This window comes from Haemaphysalis longicornis, unplaced genomic scaffold (genome assembly GCF_048455015.1).
Source record: "Haemaphysalis longicornis isolate Haplotype H1 unplaced genomic scaffold, Haemaphysalis longicornis Haplotype H1 scaffold_9, whole genome shotgun sequence".
In the NCBI taxonomy this organism is placed as follows: Eukaryota; Metazoa; Arthropoda; class Arachnida; order Ixodida; family Ixodidae; genus Haemaphysalis; species Haemaphysalis longicornis.
Window position 1 is genome coordinate 121,272,426 of NW_027526460.1, and position 26,658 is coordinate 121,299,083.

General features: G+C 48.0%; 1 protein-coding gene across 1 annotated transcript; it reads right to left on the bottom strand.

The window, feature by feature from the left end:
• Positions 1 to 627: 627 nt before the first annotated feature.
• On the bottom strand, positions 628 to 24,401 carry LOC144153402 (uncharacterized). Its single transcript, XM_077685050.1, has 8 exons — positions 24,142 to 24,401; positions 23,209 to 23,440; positions 19,689 to 19,890; positions 16,473 to 16,904; positions 13,479 to 13,556; positions 9,273 to 9,716; positions 6,635 to 7,078; positions 628 to 1,121 (listed from the first exon to the last, which is right to left on the bottom strand). The coding sequence occupies exons 1-8, from the start codon at positions 24,399 to 24,401 to the stop codon at positions 628 to 630; spliced, it is 2,586 nt and encodes an 861-aa protein (XP_077541176.1).
• Between the last annotated feature and the right edge of the window lie 2,257 nt (positions 24,402 to 26,658).

Genomic DNA, 26,658 nt, shown 5'->3' on the forward strand with positions numbered 1-26,658 from the left:
GGTAAATCCGCCGCGCCGCCACCACAGTGTGCTCTGTGAGTGAAACCCTCCAACCCGCTTCCCCTGCCGCTGCCTCCGCCGCATTGTGAGTTTATTGTCCCGCAGGTCACTAAAGAACTGCTGGCTGGTAAGGTAGATAGCTTTGATTTAAAATCGCATCAGTGGCCGGAATCGAACCTGGATCCCTTGCGTCATGAAGCCGGCGTCTATCCGATTGCCCCATTTCTACATGGGCGAAACGCTGTCCAAACTTAGGCAACAAATGAATCCGTACCCGCTGCAGTGGCTCAGTGGTTAAAGAGTTGCGACGCTGACTACGAGGACGCGGGTTTGATTTCCGGCCGCGGTGGCTGTTATGATGGAGAACCTCCGTGTTAACGAGATTTCAGAGGACGTTAGAGATCCGCAGGTTGGCGAAACTAATATGGAGCCCTCCACTACGGATCGCCTCATTGCCTGCAATGCGTCGGCGCGTTAAACCCTACGATCAAACGGGGAGTTCTATGCCAGAGCGAAAATAGGCAAGCTTTCCTTTAGCCTGACACTCCTTTGGCTTGGGCGTACTACTTCGGTCACAGCGGAGTTCCGTGAATGAGCTTTGGCACGGATTGACTCGAAAACTCGTGGTCACGCTGTCGAGAGAATACTCGTGATATCCTGACCATCGGGCTTCTCACCTGGACTGGCACGGCGCTCAACCAAAGCAGACACCGCAGCAGCAACCGGTTCGACGGGGACCGTCGTACTCGTCGAACTTCCGCCTTGAGCCACCGCCAAATTGCTTGACCTCCTTTCTGTACTCAGCTGCCTGCTCAGGCCTAGCTGTGGCTCGACCTGGCTGGAGGGCTTCTCGACGATGCTGGCCTTCGAGGCACGGCGGAAAGGGACGACTGCGTTGGACCCCGGCTTTTCCGGACGTAGGCTTGCAGCCCTCGACCTCTTCTCCCGCTTTAAGACGGAGGCACCGTGGGTGAGCTCCTTCGTGCTGTCCGAAGTGTCTTGTGGAGGCCCCTTATGGTCTTCGGTAATGTTGGTGGGCCTACCGAAAGGGACGCCAGTGCCTCCCACGTTCTCCGCCCTGCCCGGGTCTTCACCGGGCTCTTGAACGCCGACAGATTGCACTGTGGAACAAAAAACAAAGGTTAAACACAGTGAAACATTTGAAAGGCGGAGGAATTGTACAGGTGGTGGACAGCATCGTGGTGGGGAATGGAAATGGCAATATTATGCGCTAACGTGACTGTGGGTTTCCGGAACAAATGAGCCTCATACTCGTCAAACAGGGATTGGAGATGAGGACCTAAAAAATGAGAGACACGATGGCGCTACTTTCACGTAACCGCCGTGGCCCACGAACTACTGACGACAACACACTTCACGGTTTTTTTATTACTATTATTGAACTGTCAGGGACAGGAGGCATCAAAAACAATAATATAAAGTTTGAAGTTTGAAAGTTTGAAAGTTTTATTGCGACAACATGTACAAGACTAGCTATACAGTTGTCGAGGGGGACAGTCAAAAGGCTACAGGAAAAAAAAAAAAAAAGCCTGACAAGGTGACGTCCTCCTCCCCCCTCCCGTTTTGGCACGACTCTGCAGGAAATGGCACGTACTTTGTGACAATAAAAAAAGAACAAAAGAATGCACACAATTAACACATAGAAAATCAGCTTTCAGTTTACAATAAGACACAATAATTACAATGAAAATTCCACTAGGAAAAAAACATACACATCATCTCTCGGATTTCAGGAAACAATGAGTAAAATTCAAGAATTCACAGCAAGAAAGAACAAAAAACAGTTCTCAGTTTTTATAAAGAAACACTAATTACAGTACAAGATTTCATAAAACGGAAAAAAATCTGTTTTCATAAACAAACAATATTACAGTATAAGATTTCATAGAGCGGAAAAAAATACCTCAAAGTTTCTAAAAGAAACAAGAAGTTAAAATACACGTTTTTTACTGTAATTCCAAAAGGTACATGTCTAATTTCTTTTTAAATCCTTGTTCAGATTTAGCAACTTGTGCCATGGTTAAAATTGCGGGGTGGCTGTTTAAAACGTTAGGAATCTGGTAGCTCAATTTCTGGTGCCCGTAGTTTGTGCGAGTTTCTGGCTTTGTGTATATTACCTGCCTAAACCCGTATTCATGTGTTCGTGACGTGTATTTTCTGTAAAAGTCATCAAAGACTGTCTTTATCTGGTGATAAATAGTTAAAGAGAGTTTTTTATTTAGAATGTTCATAATTGTCAATACCTGATGTTTCTTAAATAATGGAGAACTGTGGCTGAAGTAGGGTGCGTTTTCAATTATGCGTAAGACTTTTTTTTGGAGCCGGTATAGGTTTTCTATGTTTGTTTTTCCTGTTGAACCCCACACCAGAAGGCAGTAGTTAAGGCTATAATGTACTAGACTGTACTACAGTTGCCTTTTTAACCAAGCTAGTAGTAAATATTTCATCTTATAAATAATACCAATGCACCGGGATATATCCGTTCTAAGTTTGTCAATATGTGGAGACCAACTCAAATTTTCATTGAACACAATGCCAAGAAATTTGTGTGAACTACTTGTTCAATACATTCGCCTCTGAAATTGAGGAAAACCGTTGCCCTAAACGTTTGTTGTAAGCTCGAAAAATCATATATTTTGTTTTTCTTGTGTTTAAATTCAGTTTATTTGTACTAAGCCAAATTGACAAATTTTCAAGCCATAAATTTGTTTGTTTTTCTAGCAGAGCCAGGTCTCTGCTAGAAAAAAAGACGTTTGTATCATCTGCATACAGTATTATATCCGGGGTGAAAGGCAAGTTAACAATGTCATTTATATATAATAAAAATAATAGCGGGCCGAGAATAGATCCTTGTGGAACACCGTACTTAATTTGTCCAAAGGTGGACCTGGCGTGATCAATTTCGGTGTATTGAAGGCGATCATGTAAGTAAATCTTGATTAGACTGAGACAGGTTCCCCTGATTCCGTATGTCTCAAGTTTCTGAAACAAAATATCGTGTTTAATAGAATCGAAAGCCTTTTTAAAATCTAGAAACACTCCAATAGTAAATAATTTTTGTTCAATGTTATCAATAATTTTATCTTTTATATTTAGTATTGCCATTTCAGTTGATTTTTGTTTTTTGGAAGCCGCACTGTTGTTCGGCGATGATATGGTTAGTTTTACAGAAGCTTAAGATTCGAGTATTGATTACCTGTTCTATTACTTTTGAAAAAATGGGTAGAAGTGAAAGGAGACGAAAGCGGATTTGTATGTTCGCGTGAACGATAATCTCTTGGCAAAGATGAAGGCAAATTCGACTTTTGCATTCAGTCACAAACATCAAACAGCTCACTTCAGCTAATGACCTCCAGCGATTAAGTGGTCAATATCATTTTTGATACACAAGCAGCTTCTAATCCGTGAAAGAATATACAATTCACATACTTTATAGTTTTCTTAAAGCAAAGTTTTAGTGTTTTCACTGATGGCATCTGCAACGAGAAAACGCCCTGAAACAAAACCAACTCTCTGACGATGATGGTGAATGATCGTGGGTGAAGTGAAAGGGAAAAATTGGGCCCATCTCCCCGCGAGAGGGACTCGAGTAAATGCGTCGCATAGGGGGTGGGTGTATTGCGTTAACGTTTAGTGTTTGGGGAGTTGGTGGTAGTGAATGCGTTGTATCAGCAGCTTCTTGACGTAGTTTGAATGAGTCAAGGATGTAAGGCGCGTTCATAGCCTTTCATTCTGTGTCGGTTTTGTGGCGCAGCGGGAAGAGCACCATGTACCTCGCGTTCCGCCCACAGGTCGCGCCGGCGCCAGTGCGTCGGCCGCGGCTATGACGCAACACAATCCAACACAATCCAAATCCAATTCAATCCAATCCAATTCAATCCAAGGCAAGCCAAGCCAAGCCAAGCCAAGCCAAGCCAATCCAATCGAATCCAATCCAATGCCCCTCGCGAGAGTGTTCGCTATCGGAGAGGAGAGGGGGTGAGCGGCGGAGAGCGAAGCTGGCGCGGCGAGGAGAATGGTGGAGGGGTGGACACCGACAACAACGACGACGACGCCGACGCCGGGTGCAGGGACAAGGCGAGTGAATTAGATGCCTTCGCATCTAAAAAAATGCCTACAATCCATGCTGTGAAAGTTGTTGGAAAAAAATGCTTAAAATGACACCCACTACAATTGCCCATCAGACATCACCTGAATACACACACGTGGCTCTACAAAGGGTTAAACCAAACATTCTGCCAGCCGTTACCTGGAATTCGCGGGGGCGGGGTACCGGACGCAGCAACAGCGTCGGCAACGACCGGGTTAGTGCGGGAGACGCCGCCGCTGTAGCCCGGCTTTGAGTCGGGAGAAAGAAAACGGAGAGGAGCGTCTGTCGAAGGGTGACAGAGCGGAACCTAGCCATCCTGATTTGCTAGATTGTGGCTACAGTTCCGCGCTATACAAGCGCACCCCGAAATAATTCGGCATGTGAGCTTAGCGATTCCCATTTATACCGATTTAAACTAGTTAGTTTAGTAAGTTTTGAGAATTGCGACAAAGATGAAGAAGCTTTTTTTATCGCTGTTACAGAACCACTTGGCCTTTTCGCCTTTTGTAATACCTGTTCAACACAGCTGAATTGGTAGTCACCAGTTTAGAAAACGGAGTCGCATTCGTCGCAAGCAGTGTGTTTCTCCAGCGTTTCTAGAGCGGCCAGATATCTGTATATGGTCTCTATATTTTGTTTTCCCGCTCTGGAAACCAATCTTTAACGTATCTTTGCCGTACGACTTTATACAGTAATCCTCGTTATAACAAATTCGCTTTGCTCGAAACATCGCTTTATTCAAAATTTCTTCGGGTCCCGACTCAAACACATGCAATTTAGGCCGCATTACTCGAAGCGCACGAAGAACTTGACCCGCTTAGCGCGAAGTAGCGAGCGGAGGTGTCGCCAAGCAGCGGCGACTCAGCGGCAAGTCAGTCTGTCAACATGGCCGGTCAACGCAAGCTGGTGTTTCCCCGACGATTTTCTCGAGCCTGTCATTCTCGATTCCCCCTCTCCGACTTCAGACAAACGATTCAAATGCGTGGTAGGGCCATCGAATTTTATTCCTAGACATTGGTCAATAGTGTGGACGAGATGGTCCGCGAATACCGACACTCATTCCATAAAATCAGCAGTGTAGTTGAGAACAGGACACCAAAAAACTGTTATGTCGCAAACTTAACGGCCGCGCTGCTCGGGGAAAAATTGCCCAGGGATTATGCAAAGCGCCTAGTGCAAAACCGGTCGGATTTGACGATTCCACTGTGTACCCGCCATGATCGGTTAATCGTATTTTTACCTCAGCAACCACAACCTCAAACTCGACCCACTGCGTTTGCGGCGCTCTCCAGCGCGCAACTCTCGTAACACTCCGTGACGCCCACACCCCTCCTATAAATGTGGTCACCACCACTGCCACTTTTGTGTGCGGCGACCGCAGCGTCATGCAATGCTTCGACAGATTGGTGCAGGGTTGGCTCGCGCCCGGCAAGAACTTGAAACAGCCAAAGCTCGCTACCCTTTTAGCACCTGCATAAAGTTTTCATTCACTGAATACATTGTGCTTTGATTCCTCAGAGCTGTGGCGCAATGAAAGCTCAAATGATTTAGCTATTATCGAGTTGTCGCCTATATCTAAACACTGTTATAAAAAAATTTTTGGCCGTCCCGCTGACTTCCTATGACGAAGGATTACTGTAATTTCGTCGGTTCCGGGTTATCGAGGAGGTGCTGTAAAGCAATTTTGTCAAGCCATGCGAAGGAAGTGCAGAATGGACGCTAAGCTGCTCCAAAACAGGCCCAAAACCACCGTCGGTAAATCAGACTAAAGAGCCGACGGAATGGTCCCGGCGACGCGACCGCCGAGGTGAGCAGCTCCGGCACGCGAGGAATTCTGGGTAAATTCGCCGCTCCACCTACAGTGTGCTCTGTGAGTGAAACCCTCCGACCCCCTCCCCCTGCGGCCGCCTCCACCGCGTTGGGAGTTTATTGTCCCGCAGGCCACTAAAGAACTGTTGGCTAGTAAGGTAGAAAGCTTTGCTTTAAAATTCCATCAGTGGCCGGAATCGAACCTGGATCTCTCGCGTCATGAAGCCGGCGTCTATTCGATTGCCCCATTTTTACATGGTCGAAGCGCTGTCCAAACTCAGGCAACAAATGAATGCGTACCCGCGCGGTTTCTCAGTGGTTAAAGAATTGTGATGCAGACTACGAGGACGCGGGTTCGATTCCAGGCCGCGGCGGCTGTTCTGATGGAGAAGAAAAGCAAGAACCTCCGTGTGAACGAGATTTCAGGGCACGTTAAAGATACGGAGGTTGTCAAAACTAATATGGAGCCCTCCACTACAGATCGCCTCATCGCCTGCAATGCGTCGGCGCGTTAAACCCTACGATCAAACGGGGCATTCTATGCCAGAGCGAAAATAGGCAAGCTTTCTTTTAGCCTAACACTACTTTGGCTTGAGCGTACTACTTCGGTCACAGCGGAGTTCCGTGAAAGAGCTTTGGCACGGATTGACTCGAAAACTCGTGATCACGCTGTCGAGAGAATACTCGTGATATCCTGACCATTGGGCTTCTCACCTTCACTGGCATGGCGCTCAATCAAAGCAGTCACCGCAGCAGCAACCGGTTTGACGGGGACCGTCGTACTCGTCGAACTTCCGCCGTGTTCCACCGCCAAATTGCTTGATATTCTTTCTGTAGTCCGCTGTGTGCTCAGGCCTAGCTGTGGTTCAACCTGGCTGGAGGGCTTCTCGAAGACACTGGCCTTCGAGGCACGGCGGGAAGGGACGACTGCGTTGGACCCCGGCTTTTCCGGACGTAGGCTTGCAGCCCTCGACCTCTTCTCCCGCTTTAAGATGGAGGCACCGCGGGTGAGCTCCTTCGTGCTGTCCGAAGTGTCTTGTGGCGGACCCTTATCCCCTTCGGTAATGTGGGTGTGCCTACCAAAAGGGACGCCTGCACCTCCGACGCTCTCTCTCTTGGCTGAGTCCTCAGCGGGCTCTTTAACGCCGGCAGATTGCCCTGTTGAACAGAAAAACGAATGTTAAACACAATAAAGCCTGTGAAAAGTAGGATGATTGTAGAGCTAGGTGACAGCATCGTGGTGAAGAAAAGAAAATGACGTATTGTGCGTCAACGTGACTGTTGGTTTCCGCAGTAAATGAGCCTGATACTCGTGAAACAGTGATTGTACATGAGTACCTAACAAGAGGAGACACACGACGGCGCTTCGTTCACGTACGCGCCATGGCACACTAACTACTGGCGACAACACACGTCACGAATTTTTTTATTACTGGTTATTGAACTGTCAGTGACAGAAGGCATCAAATACGACAAAATAAAGGAGACGAAAGCGCATTTGTATGTTCGCGTGAACGATAATTTCTTGACAATGTTGAAGGCACAGTCGAGTGTTTCGTTCAGTTTGAAACATCAAATCACTCACATCAGCTAATGACATCCAGTGATTAAGTGGCCTATACCATTTTTGATTACAAAGGCTACTTCTAATCCACGAAGGAATATTCAATTCGCGTACTTTATAGCTTTTTAAAGCAAAGCTTCAGTGTTCTCACTGATGGCGTCTGCAGTGATAAAACGCCCTGAAAGAAAGAAAACCAACTTTCTCTGAAGATAATGATGAATGATCGTGCGTGAAGTGAAAGGAAAAAAAATTTCCTACAATCGTGCGGCGAAAGTGGTTGGATAGCAATGACACTCACTACAATTGCCCATGCAACGTCACTTGAATTGACACACGGGGCTCTACAACGAGTGAAAACAGACATCTCGCCAGCGAATTCCGTGGAATTCGCGTGCGGGGCCGGGTTACCCAACTCAGCAGTAGGGTCGACAATGGCCGGGCTTGTGCGGCGGACGCCGCCGCTGTAGCCCGGCTTTGAGTCGGGAGCAAGAAAACGGGGAGTACCGTCTTTAGAGGGGAGTGAGAGAGCGGAACCTAGCCATCCTGATGTGCTAGCTTGGGGCTACAGCTCCGCGCTATACAAGCACAGACACAGAAATAATTTGTCATGTGAGCATAGGGATTACCATATATACTTATTTACACTAGTTAGTTTATTAAGGTTTGAAAATTGCGAGAAAGCTGAGGACTGAGGAAGCTTTTTTATCACTATTTATCAGAACCACGTGGTCTTTTCGCCTTTTGTAATGCCTGTTCAAACACAACCGAATTGGTACTCACCAATTCAGAAAACGGAGTCCCATTCGTCGCAGGCAATTTGTTTCTCTAGCGTTTCTCGAGCGGCCAGATATCTGTATATGGCCTCTACATTTTGTTTTACCGCCCTTGAAACAAATCTTCAACGTATGTTTGACATACGACCATAGATTTCGTCGTGCTGGCGAACAAATTTATCAAGCCTTGTGAAGGCTGTGCGGCATGGACGCTAAGCTGCTCCATAACAGGCCCGAAACAACCGTCGGTAAATCAGACTACAAAGCCGACATAATGGTCACGGCGACGCGACCGCCGAGGTGAGCAGCTCCGGCGCGCGGGGAACGCTGGGTAAATTCGCCGCGCCACCTACAGTGTGCTCTGTGTTTAAACCCCCCGACTCCCTTCCCCTGCCTTCGCTTCCCCCCCGCGTTGGGAGTTTATTGTCCCGCAGGCCACTAAACAACTGTTGGCTGGTAAGGTACAAAGCTTCGATTTAAAATCGCATCAGTGGCCGGAATCGAACCTGGCTCTCTCGCGTCATGAAGCCGGCGTCTATCCGATTGCCCCATTTCTACATTGTCGAAGCGCTGTCCAAACTCAGGCAACAAATGAATGCGTACCCGCGCGGTTTCTCAGTGGTTAAAGAGTTGTGATGCAGACTACGAGGACGCGGGTTCGATTCCCGACCTCGGTGGCTGTTCTGATGGAGAAGAAATGCAAGAACCTCCGTGTGAACGAGATTTCAGGGAACTTTAAAGATACGGAGGTTGTCAAAACTATATAGAGCCCTCCACCACGGATCGCCCCATCGCCTGCAATGCGTCGGCGCGTTAAACCCTACGATCAAACGGGGCATTCTATGCCAGAGCGAAAATAGGCAAGCTTTCCTTTAGCCTAACACTACTTTGGCTTGAGCGTACTACTTCGCTTACAGCGCAGTTCCGTGAGGGGCTTTCGCACGGACTGACATGGAAACTTGTGGTCAGGCTGTCGCGAGAATATTCGTGATACCCTGACCATAGGGCTTCCCACCTGCACTGGTACGGTGCTCATCCAAAGCAGACACTGAAGCAGCAACAGGTTCGACGGGGACCGTCGTACTCGTCGAACTTCCGCCGTGTTCCACCACCCAATTGCTTGATCTTCTTTCTGTAGTCCGTTGTGTGCTCAGGCCTAGCTGTGGCTCGACCTGGCTGGAGGGCTTCTCGACGACACTGGCCTTCGAGGCACGGCGAGAAAGGACGTCTGCATTGGTCCCCGACTTTTCCGGACGTAGGCTTGCAGCCCTCGACCTCTTCTCCCGCTTTAAGACGGAGGCACCGCGGGTGAGCTCCTTCGCGCTGTCCAAAGTGTCTTGTGGAGGCCTTTTATCGCCTTCGGTAATGTTGGTGGGCCTACCGAAAGGGACGACAGCGCCTCCCACGTTCTCCGTTCTGCCCGGGTCTTCACCGGGTTCTTGAACGTCGACAGATTGCACTGTGGAACAAAAAAACTAAGGTTAAACACAGTGAAACATTTGAAAGGCGGACGAATTGTACAGGTAGTTCACAGCATCGTGGTGGGGAATGGAAATGGCAATATTGTGCGCTAACGTGACTGTGGGTTTCCGGAACAAATGAGCCTCATACTCGTCAAACAGCGATTGGAGATGAGGACCTAAAAAATGAGAGACACGATGGCGCTAATTTCACGTAAGTGCCGTGGCCCACGAACTACTGACTACAACACACTTCACAGATTTTTTATTACTGGATATTCAACTGTCTGTGATAGAAGGCATCAAATACAACAATATAAAGCAGACGAAAGAGCATTTCTGTGTTCTCGTGAATGATAATCTCTTGACAAAGTTGAAGGCAAAGTCGAGTCTTGCATTCAGTCTCAAACATCAAATAGCTCACTTCCGCAAATGACATCCCGTGATTAAGTGGCCAATACCAGTTTTGATTACAAAGGCCACGTCTAATCCACGAAGGAATATACAATTCGCATACTTTATACTTTTTTAAAGCAAAGATTTAGTGTTCTCACTGATGGCATCTGCAACGAGAAAACGCCCTGAAACAAAACCAAGTTTCTCTGACGATGATGATGAATGATCGTTGGTGAAGTGAAAGGGAAAAAAATGCCTACAATCAATGCTGTGAAAGTGGTTATAGAGCAATGCTTAAATGATACCCACTACAATTTCCCATGTGACAAAACGTGAATACACACACGTGGCTCTACAAAGAGTGAAACCAAACATTCTGCCAGCCGTTACCTTGAATTCGCGGGGGTGGGGTACCAAACGCAGCAACAGCACCGGCAATGGCCGGGCTAGTGCGCGAGACACGGCCACTGTAGCCCGGCTTTGAGTCGGGAGAAATAAAACGCAGAGCATCGTCTTTGGAAGGGTGAGAGAGCAGAACCTAGCCATCCTGACGTGCTAGCTTGTGGCTACAGCTCCGCGCGACAGAAACGCATACCCCGAAATAATTCAGCATCTGAGGTTAGCGATTCCCATTTATACCGATTTAAACTAGTTAGTTTATTAAGTTTTGCGAATTGCGAGAAAACAGAAGAAGCTTTTTTTATCGCTATTTACAGAACCACTTGGCCTTTTCGCCTATTTTAATACCTGTTCAAACACAACCGAATTGGTAGTCACCAATTTAAAAAACGCAGTCGCATTCGTCGCAAGCAATGTGTTTCTCTAGCATTTCTCGAGCTGCCAGATCTTTGAATATGGTCTCTATATTTTGTTTTTCCGCCCTGGAAACCAATCCTTAACGTATCTTTGCCGTACGACCTTATCCAATAATCACTCGTTATGATGAATTCGCTTTATTCGAAATTTCTTCTGGTCTCGACTCAAACACATGCATCTTAGGCCGCGTTACTCGAAGCACACGAAGAGCTTGACCCGCTTAGCGCGAAGTGGCGAACGGATGTGTCGCCAAGCAGCGGCGACTCAGCGGCGAGTCAGTCTGTCAACATGGCGGGTCAACGCATGCTGGTGTACCGGCGTCGATTTTCTCGAGCCTGTCATGCTCGATTCCCCCTCTCTGACTTCAGACAAACGATCCAACTGCGTGGTAGGGCCATCGAATTTTATTCCTAGACATTGGTCAATGGCGTGGACGAGATGGTGCGCGAATACCGACACTCGTTCCATAAAATCAGCAGTGTCGTTGAGAACAGGACACCAAAAAACTCTTATGTCGAAAACGTGACGGCCGCGCTGCTCGGGGAAAAATTGCCCAGGGATAATGCAAAGCCCCTAGTGCAAAACCGGTCGGATTTGACGATTCCACTGTGTACCCTACATGATCGGGTAATCGTTCTTTTACCTCAGCAACCACAACCTCAAACTCGAGCCACTGCGTTTGCGGCGCTCTCCAGCGCGCAACTCTCGTAACACTCCGTGACGCCCACACCCCTCCTATAAATGTGGCCACCACCACTGCCACTTTTCTGTGCGGCGACCGCAGCGTCATGCAATGCTTCGTCAAATTGGTGCACGATTGGCTCGCGCCCGGCAAGAACTTGAAACAGCCAAAGCTCGCTGCCCTTTTTTGCACCTGAATAAAGTTTTCCTTCAATTAAAGCTCAAATGATGTAGCTTTTATGGAGTTGTCGCTTACATGAAAACGCGGCATATAACCAAATATTGGTCATCCCGCTGACTTCGTAATGACGAGGGATTACTGTAATTTCGTTGGTTCCGCATTATCAACGAGGTGCTGACGAACAAATTTATCAAGCCGTGTGAAAGAAGTGCGGAATGGACGCTAAGCTGCTCCAAAACAGGCCCAAGACAACCGTCGGTAAATCAGGCTACAAAGCCGACGGAATGGTCCCGGCGACGTGACCGCCGAGGGGAGCAGCTCCGGTACGCGGGGAATTCTGGGTAAATTCGCCGCGCCACCTACAGTGTGCTCTGTGAGTGAAACCCTCCGACCCCCTCCCCCTTCCGCCGCCTCTACCGCGTTGGGAGTTTAGTGTCCCGCAGGACACTATAGAACTGTTGGCTGGTAAGGTAGAAAGCTTTGCTTTAAAATCGCATCAGTGGCCGGAATGGAACCTGGATCTTTCGCGTCATGAAGCCGGCGTCTATCCGATTGCCTCATTTCTACATGGTCGAAGCGCTGTCCAAACTCAGGCAACAAATGAATCCGTACCCGCCGCTGCGGCTGCGTGGTTAGAGAGTTGTGATTCAGACTACGAGGAGGCGGATTCGGTTCCCGGCCGTGGAGGCTGTTCTGATTTATTTATTTTTTATTTATTTACAGTATACTGCCGTCACGGAGGACCATGCAGGTGGGAACATGGTGATGCAGATATACAATTTATGTGGCACGGCAGAAGCCACATGGCGCACAAGCACCCGAAGTAACAAATAGAGAAGGAATAGAGGTATCGACATAACTAGAAACATTGAAAAGCGGTTTAACCCAGCAAGGAACAAAATAACACACCTTACAGAAGGGTTCAATACACATCACATCAAGAAGACACCATAGAGGTCTCCGAAAACAATGCCAAGTGTGCAGAATACTGATGGAGAAGAAAAGCAAGAACCTCCGTGTGAACGAGATTTCAGGGCACGTTAAAGATACGGAGGTTGTCAAAACTAATATGGAGCCCTCCACTACGGATCGCCTCATCGCCTGCAATGCGTCGGCGCGTTAAACCCTACGATCAAACGGGGCATTTTATGCAAGAGCGAAAATAGGCAAGCTTTCCTTTAGCCTAACACTACTTTGGCTTGGGCGTACTACTTCGCTCACAGCGGAGTTCCGTGAGGGGCTTTGGCACGGACTGACACGGAAACTTGTGGTCAGGCTGTCGCGAGAATATTCGTGATACCCTGACCATAGGGCTTCCCACCTGCACTGGCATGGCGCTCAATCAAAGCAGACACTGCAGCAGCAACCGGTTCGACGGGGACCGTCGTACTCGTTGAACTTCCGCCTTGTTCCACCGCCAAATTGCTTGGCCTCCTTTCTGTACTCTGTTGCCTGCTCAGGCCTAGCTGTGGCTCGACCTGGCTCGAGGGCTTCTCGACGACGCTGGCCTTCGAGGCACGGCGGGAAGGGACGTCTGCGTTGGTCCCCGACTTTTCCGGGCGTAGGCTTGCAGCCCTCGACCTTTTGGCCCGCTTTAAGTTGGAGGCGCCGTGGGTGAGCTCCTTCGCGCTGTCCGCAGTGTCTTGTGGAGGCCCCTTTTCCCCTTCGGTAATGTGGGTGGGCCTACCGAAAGGGACGCCTGCGCCTCCCACGTTCTCTTTCCTGCCCGGGTCTTCACCGGGCTCTTGAACGCCGACAGATTGCACTGTGGAACAAAAAAACCAAGGTTAAACACAGTGAAACATTTGAAAGGCGGGCGAACTGTACAGGTAGGTGACATCATCCTTATTGGAAAGACTTCGTCTGCTTAGCGCCCCCTTTTAGTCTTTCCAATAAGCATGAACCAACTAGCTCCACACGTTTTGTTAAGACATCATCCTGGTATCGAATGGACACGGCAATTTTGTGCGCCTACCTTACAGTCGGTTTCCGCACTAAATGAGCCTTATACAGTCAAATCCTGTTGTTGCGACCCTCAGATTAACACTTTTGTCAGATTAACGAACATTTTGAAAATCCCCTGCCAAATCCCCATTAATTTCTATGTAAAAATATTTCACTACTACGAATTTCAGAACACCGATTGTTTCGGAATAACGTATCGAATTTTACTATCCTCATATAAAACACCTCAAAATAATGAATTCCGAGTGTACGAAATTACTCGTGTTGGTGTGAACGACGACTAATGGTGGGCAGGTACAACTATCATCATCAGCATACTAAATGCTCGTTAGCTCTATCGCCATCGCCTGAGCTGGGGGGGTCTGGTCGTAATGGCAACCTCTGTCGCCACCTTTGTTCGGTCTCGTCCAGCTACGCAGCTACGCCGGCACGCTAGTCATACTGCTGTTTTTGTTTCTACACGCGCGATGAGCTCCGGAAGCAGCACGAAAAAGAAACGGGGGCTGTTTTCTTTGCAAGAAAAAGTGGACATTCTTCGTCAAGTGGACGCTGCAAAGAAACAAATCGACATCTCGAAGGAGTGGGTGATGGCACCATTAACGGTTGCAACAATTTGGAAGGACCGGCAAAAGATCACCGAGCTGCACCGATGTTCCAAACTTGCGCCTTCCAGAAAAGGGCTCAACCAGAAACCAATGCCACCAAGGCAGTGCATTAGAACGTGGACTTCTTCGAATTGTTCGTCTTGCAGCAGTTGAGTGACACAGGTCAGGCAAATATCAGTGATTTCTTCAAGTGAACGTGCATCCAGACCCGCGTTAGAAGTTAACGTGATTGTGCACGTGTTCCCATTAAAGGTGATTTGATTTGATTGTGGGGTTTAACGCGCCGACGCAACGCAGGCGATGAGGCGCGCCGTAGTGGAGGGCTCCGGATTAATTTTGACCACCTGGGGATCTTTATCGCGCGCCGAAATCTCCTACACACGGGCGTTTTTGCTTTTCGCCTCCATCAGAAAAGCGGCCGCCGCGGCCGGGAATCGAACCCGCGACCTCGTGCTCAGCAGCGCAACGCCTTAGCCACTGAGCCACCGCGGCGGGTCCCATTAAAGGTAGGTGGATGCTTTCGTTACGTTCAGAATTTTTGCCGAGCATTTTTTTATTTGTTCACTATAACAATTATTCAAAATAACGAACTAGTTTTAGCGGTCCCTTGAAATTCGTTGTATCGAGATTTGACTGTAGTCGTCCACCAGCGATTAAAGATGAGGACCTAAGAAGAGGAGACACATGATGGCGCTACGTCCACGTAAGCGCCATACCCACGAAATACTGACGACAACACACTTGAGGGATTTTTAAGTACTCGTTATTGAACTGTTACTGACACAAGGCATCAAATAAGCCCTTTTGAGGTAGACCAAAACGGATTTGTATGCTGACATGAACGATAATCTCTTAACAAAGTTGCAGGCAAAGTCGAGTATGGAATTCAGTCTAAAGCATCACATCACACATCCGCTAATGTCCTCCAGCGATTAAGTGGCATCCACATTATTGGTTACACAAGCCAGAGTTCACGAAAGAATACACACTCCGAATACTTTCTAGCTTTTTCAAAATAAAGCTTTAGTGTTCTCACTGTCTCTCTCAGGTGAGAACGCCCTGAAAGAAAGCCAACTTTCTCTGACAATTTTTGATGAATGATCGGGGATGAAGTGAAAGAGCAAAACGCTTCAGTCGCGATAATCGAATCTGGGTCTCTTGTGTTATGAAGCTGGAATATATCCGATTGCCGCATTTCTACATGTAGGAAACGCGTTCCAAACTCATACAACAAATAAATCTGCACCCGCCGTGGTAGCTCAGTGGCTACGGCGTTGTGCTGCTGAGCCTAAGGACGCGGCGTTGATTCTCGGCTGCGGCGGTTGCTTTCTGATGGGGGCGAAAATAAAAAAACGCCGGTGTGCTAGAGACTTCGGCGGACGTTAATGGTCCCCAAGTGGCCAAAATTATTCGGGACTCTTCTACTATGGCGTGCCTCATAACCTTTGTAGTTTCCACGAGTTAATCCAAAGAATTATAAATAAATCAAAGAGTCCGTCAAGGGAAAGCATTGCGTTCAACCATGGTCGTAGTTCGACAGAGGCGTGTCTAATTTCTTTGGTACAGAGCAGTTGTTTACGAAAACATGTGCCGAATCACATCGTCTCAATAATTTCGGGTTTTATAGTATTGCGAGTAGAAATGAATACGTTTTCGGCACAATATGTCGAAGATATGAGCCTAGTGCAGATTAACAAAAGTTACGTTATAAATGCTTTTTTTAAATCATAAACACTCCTGGGTGCGACGCACCATACCTGCCTCTATCACACCAAATAATAGCGAAAGTCTGAATGAGTGAACACATTTTCTGGGCCACCCCGTGGTTAATCTGATTTGACAACTTTTGTTCGGCCCCCGCTTTTCAATGGTGTGCATACTTTTATGTATTCTAAATCGGCTTTTGTAGGCGACACGATTATTGTATACTGGCCGTTTAACCGCATTATTCGTCCTAAAAGGGGCATCTTATGTCACCGACCATGTGGGGAATTCTCTCTGAGCCTGCTACTACTTTGGATTAAGCCGACCACTCGGGTCCCATCGGATTTCTAAGAAGAAGTTTTCTTCGAGGATTGATCTAGAAGCCCCCTCAACATAGGGTTTCCCACCTGCACTGTCCAGGGGCCTATCAGAAGCGTCCACGGTGGCGGCATCCAACGTAACCGTCGCGCTTCCACGGTGTCCTGCCGCCTGCTTGATCGATATGTGGCTGCTGTCCGTACTGTGCTGCCGGTTCGGGTCCAGATCTGGTTCGACCTGGCCGGATGCCTTCCCCATGGTGCTGGCCTTCGAGGCACGGCGAGAAAGAACGGTTGGGTCGGCCCCCGTCTTCCCAGGGCGTATGCTTGCAGCCCTTGGCCTCTTCGTCCCCTTTAAGCCAGACGCACCTTCGCCGAGTTCTTTCGTGGGGTCTGAAGTGCCCTGTGGAGCAGTTTTCGTCTCCTGGAAGACGCTGGGCAGCCTACCGGAAGTGACTGCGCCTCCTCCGCTCGCTCCGGTGCCCGTCTCTATATCATGCCCTTGGCTGCCCAGGGGTTGCCCTGAAGAAGAGAAAAGATACGGCTAAGAGAACCTGATTATGAATGTTTGTCACAGCACAAACGTTTGAACTTGATGTCTAAGGATTGCCAGCAGTCCAATTGTTAGCTTCCTCTTCATAGTATCCTTAAACTATTCGCACCAGCTACAGAAATACGCAAGTGAAAAATGCTGAACAAAATAAGGGGGTATATAAAATGCTTTTAGCGGGTTAAAGGCTACTTCTCATTGCATTGGCGTCTACCGCAGGTTCTCTTTGGTAATTTTTATTTACTAGTCTAATAAGCTGTTTTAATGTGTTCTTGCCTTGTTAATCCTGAGGCCAAAAAGCTGTGATGGCGATGCAACGGCGTAGCCCTCCAGCACAACACAGAACGAGAATGCGAAACAAGGTTGGATTAGCATAACGAGCCCCGCTCACTTTCTCCAGCTATCATCACCGAGAGATTTCGCGTCGGTTTGCCGAAACTAGTTCTGGAGGTCTTCTGATAAAGCCTTGGCAGCTCTACCCATGGATCGGCTTGAAAGACCAACGCAGTCGCAATAGCGGCGCATTTGTAATAAACGACACTGACTATAATTGGTGGGTATGACTACGTTATGCCCACCACCCCTTTGGCTAGTAAAATGCGACCACACGCTGACCATCCACCAATCAACTGGACCTCTGGCCTCCAATGTCCTAGAGTTTGCTGAAACCATAACAAAACGCAACGCCAAGCCCCAAAATCACGAGTATTTTTCCGACAACTTGCACCGCAGCAAAAGTTTTCGCACCCTCAAAACATTTTCAACTACAACGGCGATGAGCTTCAAGACGTGGAATTCTGGCCTGGCAAGTTCGAGTGCATCGCACGGTTCTATCAGTTGTACAGTCAGTAAACGCATCGCAACGTCATTCTGGCGCGTTGAAAGAGCAAAGACAAGGCGCTAGCTACCGTGAAGTGCGAATCTACTCGGAATGGAATATACCAGCCCCTTCCTAAGGCTTGTCATCATAGACCATCGAGACCATGAGCAGCGGCTGCAGTCAGGGATTCAGAAGCCCAATGAAACCCTGAATATTTTGTGCGGAGAACAAGCGGGTTTGTTCAAACCAGTCGACCCGCAAAGTTCCCAACCAAAGAATCTGCGCTATCTGATACATAGCATTAGGGACCAGATTTTACAGGCGTCGTACAAAACTCAGTCCGCACGTTGATGGGCCCTCTGCCTATATTCTGCTGCTCTATCCACTACCCCGTTATTCTTCTCAATCCAGGTGTTCAGCCCAATGCAATGCCCTTGGATTGGGGTGAGCTCGTGCGTGCTACCAACGTTTACGGATGCCCCACCTATCCGTCGACAGCTCACAGGATCACCTGCGTCATCCTTACATCATCGCCGTCATCAACAAGCTCAGAGAAAAAAAACATTTTTCAGCTGTTTAAGAAACAACATAAAATTACATGGCCTGTTCATTTTTTGTTCTTCTTTTAGCAGTATTGATGACTTAGCTTCACACAGCCAGGCACTGCCCTTTCACACCTTCTTTAGCTTTTGCTGGCCCGAATTCGTAAGCTAATGTTGTCTTGAATAAATATATCATTATTCATTGTCAGACAGATTGAACGAGCGAAACACGTCTATAGCCCGAGGTGTTAGTGGCATTGAAGTGGCCGTAAAGGACCTTGAAGTTGGCATAATCATCACCTCAAGAAATCAAAATGCTCTGCAGACGGATGATACGTTGGTATTTTCGTCTACAAACCAAGTTAAGAACCTAATATATTACAAATAACTACCTTAATGTAACAGTAACGAAACCTTCAATATTTCCCCTTGCCATAGCTACTAATTTATATCGATGCTGAGTTAACTGATAGTGCCACCAGTGAGTGTAGGCCAGTGTGGAGCAGTCAACGTTTAATAAAAGTCAAGAAATTCTGAAAACACCGTTGTGTAGAACAGTACATACGGTTAACGATTAACCCTTGTAAACCAAAAGCTTAGGTAAGTAGCTATGAAAAGCTTACCCTCTTCAGCATAATGCTGGAACACGAATAAATATTACCTCTGGATTATGCAAGTGCTAATAAGAACCCGCATAAAAATTAAAGCCATTCCACTCAACACGAAAGCTGTCAAGTGCAGAGCAGTGATTCGCCGAAGCAACCGTGGTGCCCTCTATTCAATGGTTGAAGTAGCCAAGAGAGAGCTCGGCAGAACCTTAAACTGTGTTCGAAAAACTCTGAATTGAGTTTTCATTATATGTTGCCATTAAAGCGTTCTTAAACGACTTTTTTCTTATTTTATAGTGTTGTGTACTTAATTGTAGCGTAGCAACGGCAGCCTCCGTGACTGCGGCGAAGCGTAAACACTTCCGATACGGTTAACCTGTTCCGATCCAGGATTCGTAGCGCGCTGGACCGAGGTTCCATCCCGACGAAGGAAAGAAGTGGTCTTCTCTAGGCCTCTGTTTTGGTGCGTGATGCCACGTGCCTGTGTTGGCTAAATACCATGGCCCTGGAGTAGCTACGAAAACAAGCCGGACCCCTAAAGCGTTCCGCATTTAAAACTTTTTTGAAGGATCCCTTAACCTATTTACGAACGAGGATCCCGGTCTTAAAACTACATGGGCCAATTATCGTTTTCGCAATATAAACGCGATCGCAAATAACGGTTACTGCAAAAGCAAGCTAGGAGTAGTTGTTCGTCTCTGGGAGAGGCAGCCATCCTGCAGTAAGCAAATGATGATGATGATAGTTATGACGTTTCATGCTGCATTTTTACCCCAAGATCGTTACCAGGTTCTGAATCCAAAGCCCGTCCGTCGGTAGCATCGGCGGCGGCGATGCTTGGCATCTCCACTGCGGGTTCAGCCACCAACTTCGGGGATGAGGGTTTGGTTGTGGGGCCATGGGCGAGGCTGTCCCAGGACAACCTGGCGGTCCCGGTGGGGGCCTTCGCGGCTTCGTCGTAGACGTGGGTAACGACACGCGTCATAGTCTGCAACCGAACAAGGTACTCGGTCAAAAATACATCGGCCAACCAGACCATTCACTGAACTTAACGTGCCCACCCTTCAATTCGTCGTACGTGCGGTCTTGGTGCGTGTGCGTACATACGCTGTCCTGCGTTCGTGTGTGTGTATATGTGTATGTGTGTGCGTGAACATGCGTGCGTGTGTGTGTGCGTGTGTTAGTGTGTGCGTGTGCGTATGTGCGTTTATTTGTGCGTGCGTGTTTGCGTGGAATCTTTCTTGGAATAGCCGCATTAGATATGTCCCAAATATGTCTCAAAGCCAACCTTGTGCTAACGTAACCATTGAACAAGCCAACCAAAGAACGAAGCGCTAATTTTTAAAATGCCCCTTCGATCTAGGAGGTGGTTGTGTGGCTTAGGGTGCTGAAACTCAGACACTCATTCTATAAATTCTTCAGAAATTCTTCAAAAATAGGCTATATATTCTTCAGAAACTCGACGAGCGATTTGTATCTGGAAAATACAATATTACTAACCGTTCGTCCGACCTTCGGCAAAATCTCTGCTTACCTTTGCCTCCGAGCAAGGGCGAATTCTCATCATCGAAACTATTTCACAATATTGTTATTGATGCCGCTGCTTCGAACACGAACATGTACACAAAGTTTCCAATTATGTATCCTGCGGCGTAGGTCGCTTGCTCAAACTTCGCGGAGTACTAAGATGACGAGAAAGAGAAGTGGATCGCTTATTCGTGACCACTCCGATATTATGCTAAATATTTCTGCGGAGTCAGTTAACAGAACATGTAAGTGGCCTTTAATTTCGCTGGCAATACCAACATTTCTTTCAAGTCGTCCTCAGCGTCTCCTCTACATTTCCCGTCATTAAACCAGTTGTTGTCCTCCGAGTGCGAAGAATGCCAAAGCATGCGACGAAGTTGCTTTGGATACATTAGTGCAATCAGCGCTAGTCCTGTCGACCCAACGACTACCAATCCACATTGCATGGCCAACCATAAATCCCGCACCGATCAAGACCCCAGCCCCGAGAAAACGCCATCTAAACCGACTGGCACCTCGGTAGGAGACCACATCGCATCGGGCACCGAGGGCTTCGCGAACCAGCAAGAAAACTTCGAAAAGTGGGAATACATCCTCACCAAGAGCGACAAACTCAGAGAGACAAAGCGCGCTTTGCAACCGCTGCCGACGGCATCGAACAATGCACCATTCCCGCGGCATGCAAACTCGCCTCAATATGCCGCACCACCAAGTAAGTTCAAAAGGCCTTGATTCGGTCCCCTGTCAGCAAATGATTTCAAACTGGCATTACTTCCAAAACAAGGCCTTAACATTAACCACATACCTCTGCTTCTTATCACGTCAGCACTACCTAGAGCAGTCAACCCGACTTGGAGGGAAGCTGATATAAAAATGAACGTGCATTGTATTCAAAATACAGCTACTTTTAGTACTCCTGTCAAAGACCTGTACTGTCAAACTACTCCCGTCCTGTCAAACTTCCAGAGAGATTGTGGAAGCGTTTTATATATCGAAATACAAAAACAAGTGTGTAAGTCACCCATCTGTGGCCTTATTAGACAACGAAATTTCGATGCTATCTTGTATGTTATGTCTGAAACCGGCACGTGTTTGCTGTGTGTGCTGTGTGCGCTGAAAAAACTTTTTTGCAATAACGGTGCGCATTTTTGTAAGTATATAGGCCTTTCGTTTCAATCAATAAAATTTCAGTTGTTACAGTGCGCTCGTCCTTGTCGTTTGCTTCTTCGTCCTTGTTGTTTTTTGCGCAATCGGTGCCATGGATAGATTCCCACTAGGCCGGCTTACGGTGTTGCTTCACGGTTCCTAACCGTTGTAGGCGCCGACGACATCCACTACGACGACGCTTACTTCTCTTACCGTATAAACCGGAATATAGGTCGAGTTTTTTTCCAAAAAATCCGCACAAAAGTCACCCCTCGTCTTATATAGCGGTCATTGGCAGAATGTAAATCGTTGTCTGGCAACAATGTGCAAGCGCAGTCCGTCGCCATCGCCATTCGTGTCGGACTGCTCTCTCGCACTATCAGGCCTTTATTTGATTTCGCTTTTCTCTAGTTTTTCGTCTTTTACTCGTTTATTGTGCGTGCGTGCGTACATTTCTGTACGTCTCTGTTCCGAGATGAGTGGCGGCAGTCGACGCCAGTTCACCGCGGCGTTTAAGCTGACGGCGATTGAGTCACCGAGCAGAATGGGAATATGGCGGCGCAACGCCAGTTAGGCGTTCCGGAGAAAAGTGTGCGGTACTGGCGGAGCCAGAAAGCTAAGCTGTGCGCGTGCAACCCCCGAAACCGATCATTTCGTGGATGTCAAGCGGTGCACCCCGAGTTGGAGAACAAAGTGGCTGACTTCGTCCGGGAACTTCGTCCAGGAACTTCGCTCACGATCGCTCCGGAGGCCATGCGCGGACCGGCTCCGCGAACTGTACAATGAGTGGATAGCCGGCGACAACAAAAAGACCTATACAGGCCGGTTGCGACCGTGTCAAGCTAGGTGTCCTTCTCTGGGCAGTCGCTGCCCGACGACATGGTTACACGAGCGTTCAGGAAGTGCTCCATCAGCAACGCGCCTGATGGCACGGAAGATGACAGTGCGAAGCAGTCATCCTTGGACGACTCTGAGAGGTCGGACGAGTGACTTCGGCAGGCATAGTGAGTGGCAGTGACGGACGGGCGTCGAAAATAAATATAGACATTGTGAGTGCGCTTCTGTGCCGAATTATTTTTTTGTCAACTTTTCCCACCTCAAGGCAGGGGGTCGGCCTATATACCGGGTCGACCTATAATCCGGTTTATACGGTACTTCTATGCACCGGTCTTCATCAGGGTTCTCTCCGAAGTGACAGAATACCGCTTAACACAGGGGAGATTCCAAGGCTCCATCGGTGAAATGGTGGCCGTATTTGTGGAGCCCAATTTCGTCACTTCGCAACTCACTGGGGTGAACGCCACTTCTTTGCAGATTCAGAAGTACACCTCGTTGTTGCTTCCCTTTGTCCGGTATTGTTTTTTGTTATCGTAGTTATGCTAAAAACAGCAAAAACGACCTTGCGCATGACTGCAGCTTTCAATCTTTCACAAACTTTTGAGGGCAACGGCGAACCGTGTTGCGAAGCTTGGCCATGTGGCAGCCCTCCCCCGCAACTTTCCCGCCAACGTTCAGCTCCCCCCATACATTCAGCAATAGCACGCGGTGTGTGCTCGCAGCGATAAATTCGCCATGGCGTGCACTTCCAATAGCCCGAAATGTTCACCAGAGCCTTTAGTAGGCGTGAACGTACCTCGAAGAATTTGTGAAAGGCCTTCTTGGCCACGGACGTCATGCGATCCTCATGGTTGGCGATCAGGACGTCCACGGTCACGTGGCCGAACGCGTTGAAGTATCTCGCCTTGACGCCGCGCTGCCGCTGGTGAAACACGCCCAACTTGCGCATGAGTTCGAGCAGCTCGGCAGGGTTGTCCAGGCTCTCGATCATGCACGTGAGCTCGTAGCCCACCAGGTTGCAATGAGCCCTTCGGGTGGCAGGTGATTGGAACAGAAGCGAAGGGTGGTTATGTAATCTATGCTGAAGCCTCGTACATCTCGCAGTTCAGACGACCTTCAACGTCACAGGTGTCTGCTGCTACCGTAAGAGGACATGCTATGGAACGCATAACGCTACAGAGTGCCTTGCAGTATGCAACGTCTTGCGTGCGTCAAAGGCACGTGGAGCCTCTGGACGCCAACACTGAGTTAAAGCGAAATATAAACAAGCCAAGTAACTAAGCGAGCCAAGTAACGAGTCCGATTAATTTCTTCGTAGCATAAAGCAGTAATGTTGACGGTGAATGCGAGAATAGCTAAGCTAACGGGAGAAAACGTGTAAAAATGCGCCAAGTGTCTCGCCAACGTGTTCGAAACGGGCGGACACCGACAGTAAGAACTACATTGGGCAATCGCGCTACCGTCCTATGTTGTTCGTATGTCCATGTACCCATGTTTAACCACTACGCGCCAACAAATCCCCACTGATGCTCTGCTGACGTTATGCTGAAACCACTAATTCATTCACTCGTTCAGTGATTTCTTTGGTTGCACCCGTGCCGCACCGAAGGGTCACACTACGTGCCGCTGGATACCCCGCACTTTCGCCTTGTTCGTGCGAAGACCGCCGGCTGCCTCTCTAGCCATAGATCGGCGAGCGAGGTCATGCGAGTAACGGTGACCCACGTACCTGAGCTTGGGGTCATTCGTCAGCGTCCTTAGAGTCCTCCCTCGGAATTCCTTGAACAGGTTCAAGTGGTCGGGGTACTTGATGAAGAACGCCTGGAAGATGAGCACGCCGTAGTCGTCGTGCGCACAGCAGAACTCCTGCCAAACTTGGCGGAGGGCCTTTTTTTCGTGCTCCGTCAGGCCCGTTGCATCTCTCTGTTCTCCGCGCTGGAACCAGTTGAGCAGACCGCGGTACCTCGACCTGGTAATGCAGTTGCCCATGGCGGAGGAACCGAAATTCTCTTCCGCCACACACACCTTCCCGTGTTCTTCGTCTTCACCACCGGAAAAAAAGCGATGATGACGGCTACAGGGGGAAGCGACCGAAGCGCGTTCTGTTGGCGAACCTGATTACCAGCGACAACCTGGACGTCCAGAGACTACTAGCATCTAGAGCATTCTTCGCCCCGTTATCACTTGGATTGCTGGACTTGGAAACCACTGCTATTTAATAGCTTATTAAAGTTTCGTACTGCTACTACTACTCAACGGCCTCGTTCAGCTTCTAGGGGTACCAAGTTTACTGATAACCGATAAACAATTCTAGACGTCTCAAGGTTGCGCAATACGTTGAGTAACCTTTTCTGGGCTCCTAAAAAGAGTTCGTTACGAACTTAATCGTGTGTTGCTTTGGCTAAAAATAAATAATGGAAGTACTATTCCGAACGGAGCTATAATAAAGCATAGAGCTCTATGTCGGCATAACAAATATGAAATAGTGAGTTGAACGTGGAAGAGAGTAATGGTTTCGGGTTTCACATTTGCGAATAAAGTAATCTGCTTTAAATCAGACGCTCTAGCAGTCGTTGAAGCGAACCAGAGAACGGTAGGCCGTTTCGCCTTAGGAGCGCATGGAAAACACCTAACGCAGCAGTTCGGGGAGATATGGGCGAGGCGTCGTTTCAAGTTCGAGAAGCGCAGAGTGAAGTATCTTGGCAGAGGAGGTTGAGGGCAATGGATCAACGTAGGTCGACAGCTGAAGTTTTTAGGTACATCTAAATTGGAAGGGTGGACATGAAGTGGCTAAGGAAAACTAGAAGGTTACCGATGGCATACGGAAAAAAACTAAAGAATGCAAGACAGCCAAGATAAGCAAGAAAGTCAGTATATTATCTCTATGCAAGAAAGAGGCAAGGCAGATAGAAACGAATAAATCGAGAGAAAAAAATTGAAGCTAGAACTTCGTTACGATGTACAGGGCTGAGAAATAAGGGATCAGAGTTGAAAATTTCCACGATAAATCCAAAGGCATTCCCTTGCTTTCTGAGGCTACAGCAGGTTGTTTTCGAAATAAGAGCTTTGTGGGAACCTATACACAAAATGATTGGGTATGCGTGGTCTACGGAAAAGAAACCGAAACTGGGCGGCACTTAGTGATACAATGCGAGGGTATCCATCCAAATATAGAGGGAAATATTCGGCTTGCAGAAACCCTTGGATTTAATGATAGCACTGAGGCCGTTAACTTGAATGCTGTCGAGGCGACGAAAAGAAGCTTAGAATGCTTGTGAACGAAAACCAGAAAGGTGGATATTGCCAAGGACAGCTACCACTTGTAAAAGAAAAAATAAGCATTTTGTGCCTAATAGGTTCTTTTGTGCCTGCCCAAAGAGAAGCGGTAGTATAAATGAAGTGTGTAAAACATATGTATATTAGTCTCTTTGTAGTTTTTTTTGCAAGATAACGCGTCCTCCCCCGCTACAAATGAGATGCCACTATCAATCATCATCCCCATCTTCGATCATGAATGATAGTGGGTGAACTGAAAGACAAACAACGCTCCTCGTGGCCCGAATCACACCTGGGTCCCTCGCGTTAATAAAGAAGCTGATGATGATGATGATGATTTCTATTGGTTTCCCCATTGTATCGGGGTGATGACATGTCATCTTACCAAAAATGACTAATATACCTATGTTTTACACTTTTGGTTCAATACTAGCGCTGCTTAGGCCAGGCACACAGAACGCCATGAAGACAAAAAGACAAAATACAAGTTTTTTTTATTCGAAAGATTTCGCGTTTTCTAGCGCCCCCAGTGCTTGTCGGGATATAAACGATGCTTTATTCACTGAGAAATTAATTTAACCGAAATTAATTTAGGTTAACGTTTTCATTTTCTTGCTAAATCGTGTGTTTTCGTGGTCTGCAATGACACCACAGGAACCGACCGCTCGGCAGCCTGGGGTCTCCTTAATCCGCGTCCGCCGTACAGGGTGGAGATACGTAGACGCTCGCGCCGCCATTTTGGGTCACTCGCTGACCGCCGAAAAAAGTCATTGTATCAAAACCGCGCGAAAATCATCGCCGCAACGGGGTTTAGTGGCGAAGTTTTAATCATCTTGTCTGTTTCGCGTTGCTGGGTCTCGTGGGAAACACAAAGAACAACGCGTTCAGCACGTTGACCCAATTGCAGCGGCACAGGACCATTCAAAGGGTGTCTCCACCCTGTACGGCGGCTCTGGTTCGAGGTATTCGC

What these genes read in the sequence shown, in the direction of transcription:
- LOC144153402 (XM_077685050.1), bottom strand. Translation starts at nt 24,401, where the DNA reads ATGGGCAACTGCATTACCAGGTCGAGGTACCGCGGTCTGCTCAACTGG. An exon ending in CCTTTCACAAATTCTTCGAG is followed by an intron (nt 19,891 to 23,208) that starts GTACGTTCACGC and finishes GTTCGGTTGCAG; the next exon opens with ACTATGACGCGTGTCGTTAC. An exon ending in AGGCGCAGGCGTCCCTTTCG is followed by an intron (nt 9,717 to 13,478) that starts GTAGGCCCACCC and finishes TTTGTTCCACAG; the next exon opens with TGCAATCTGTCGACGTTCAA.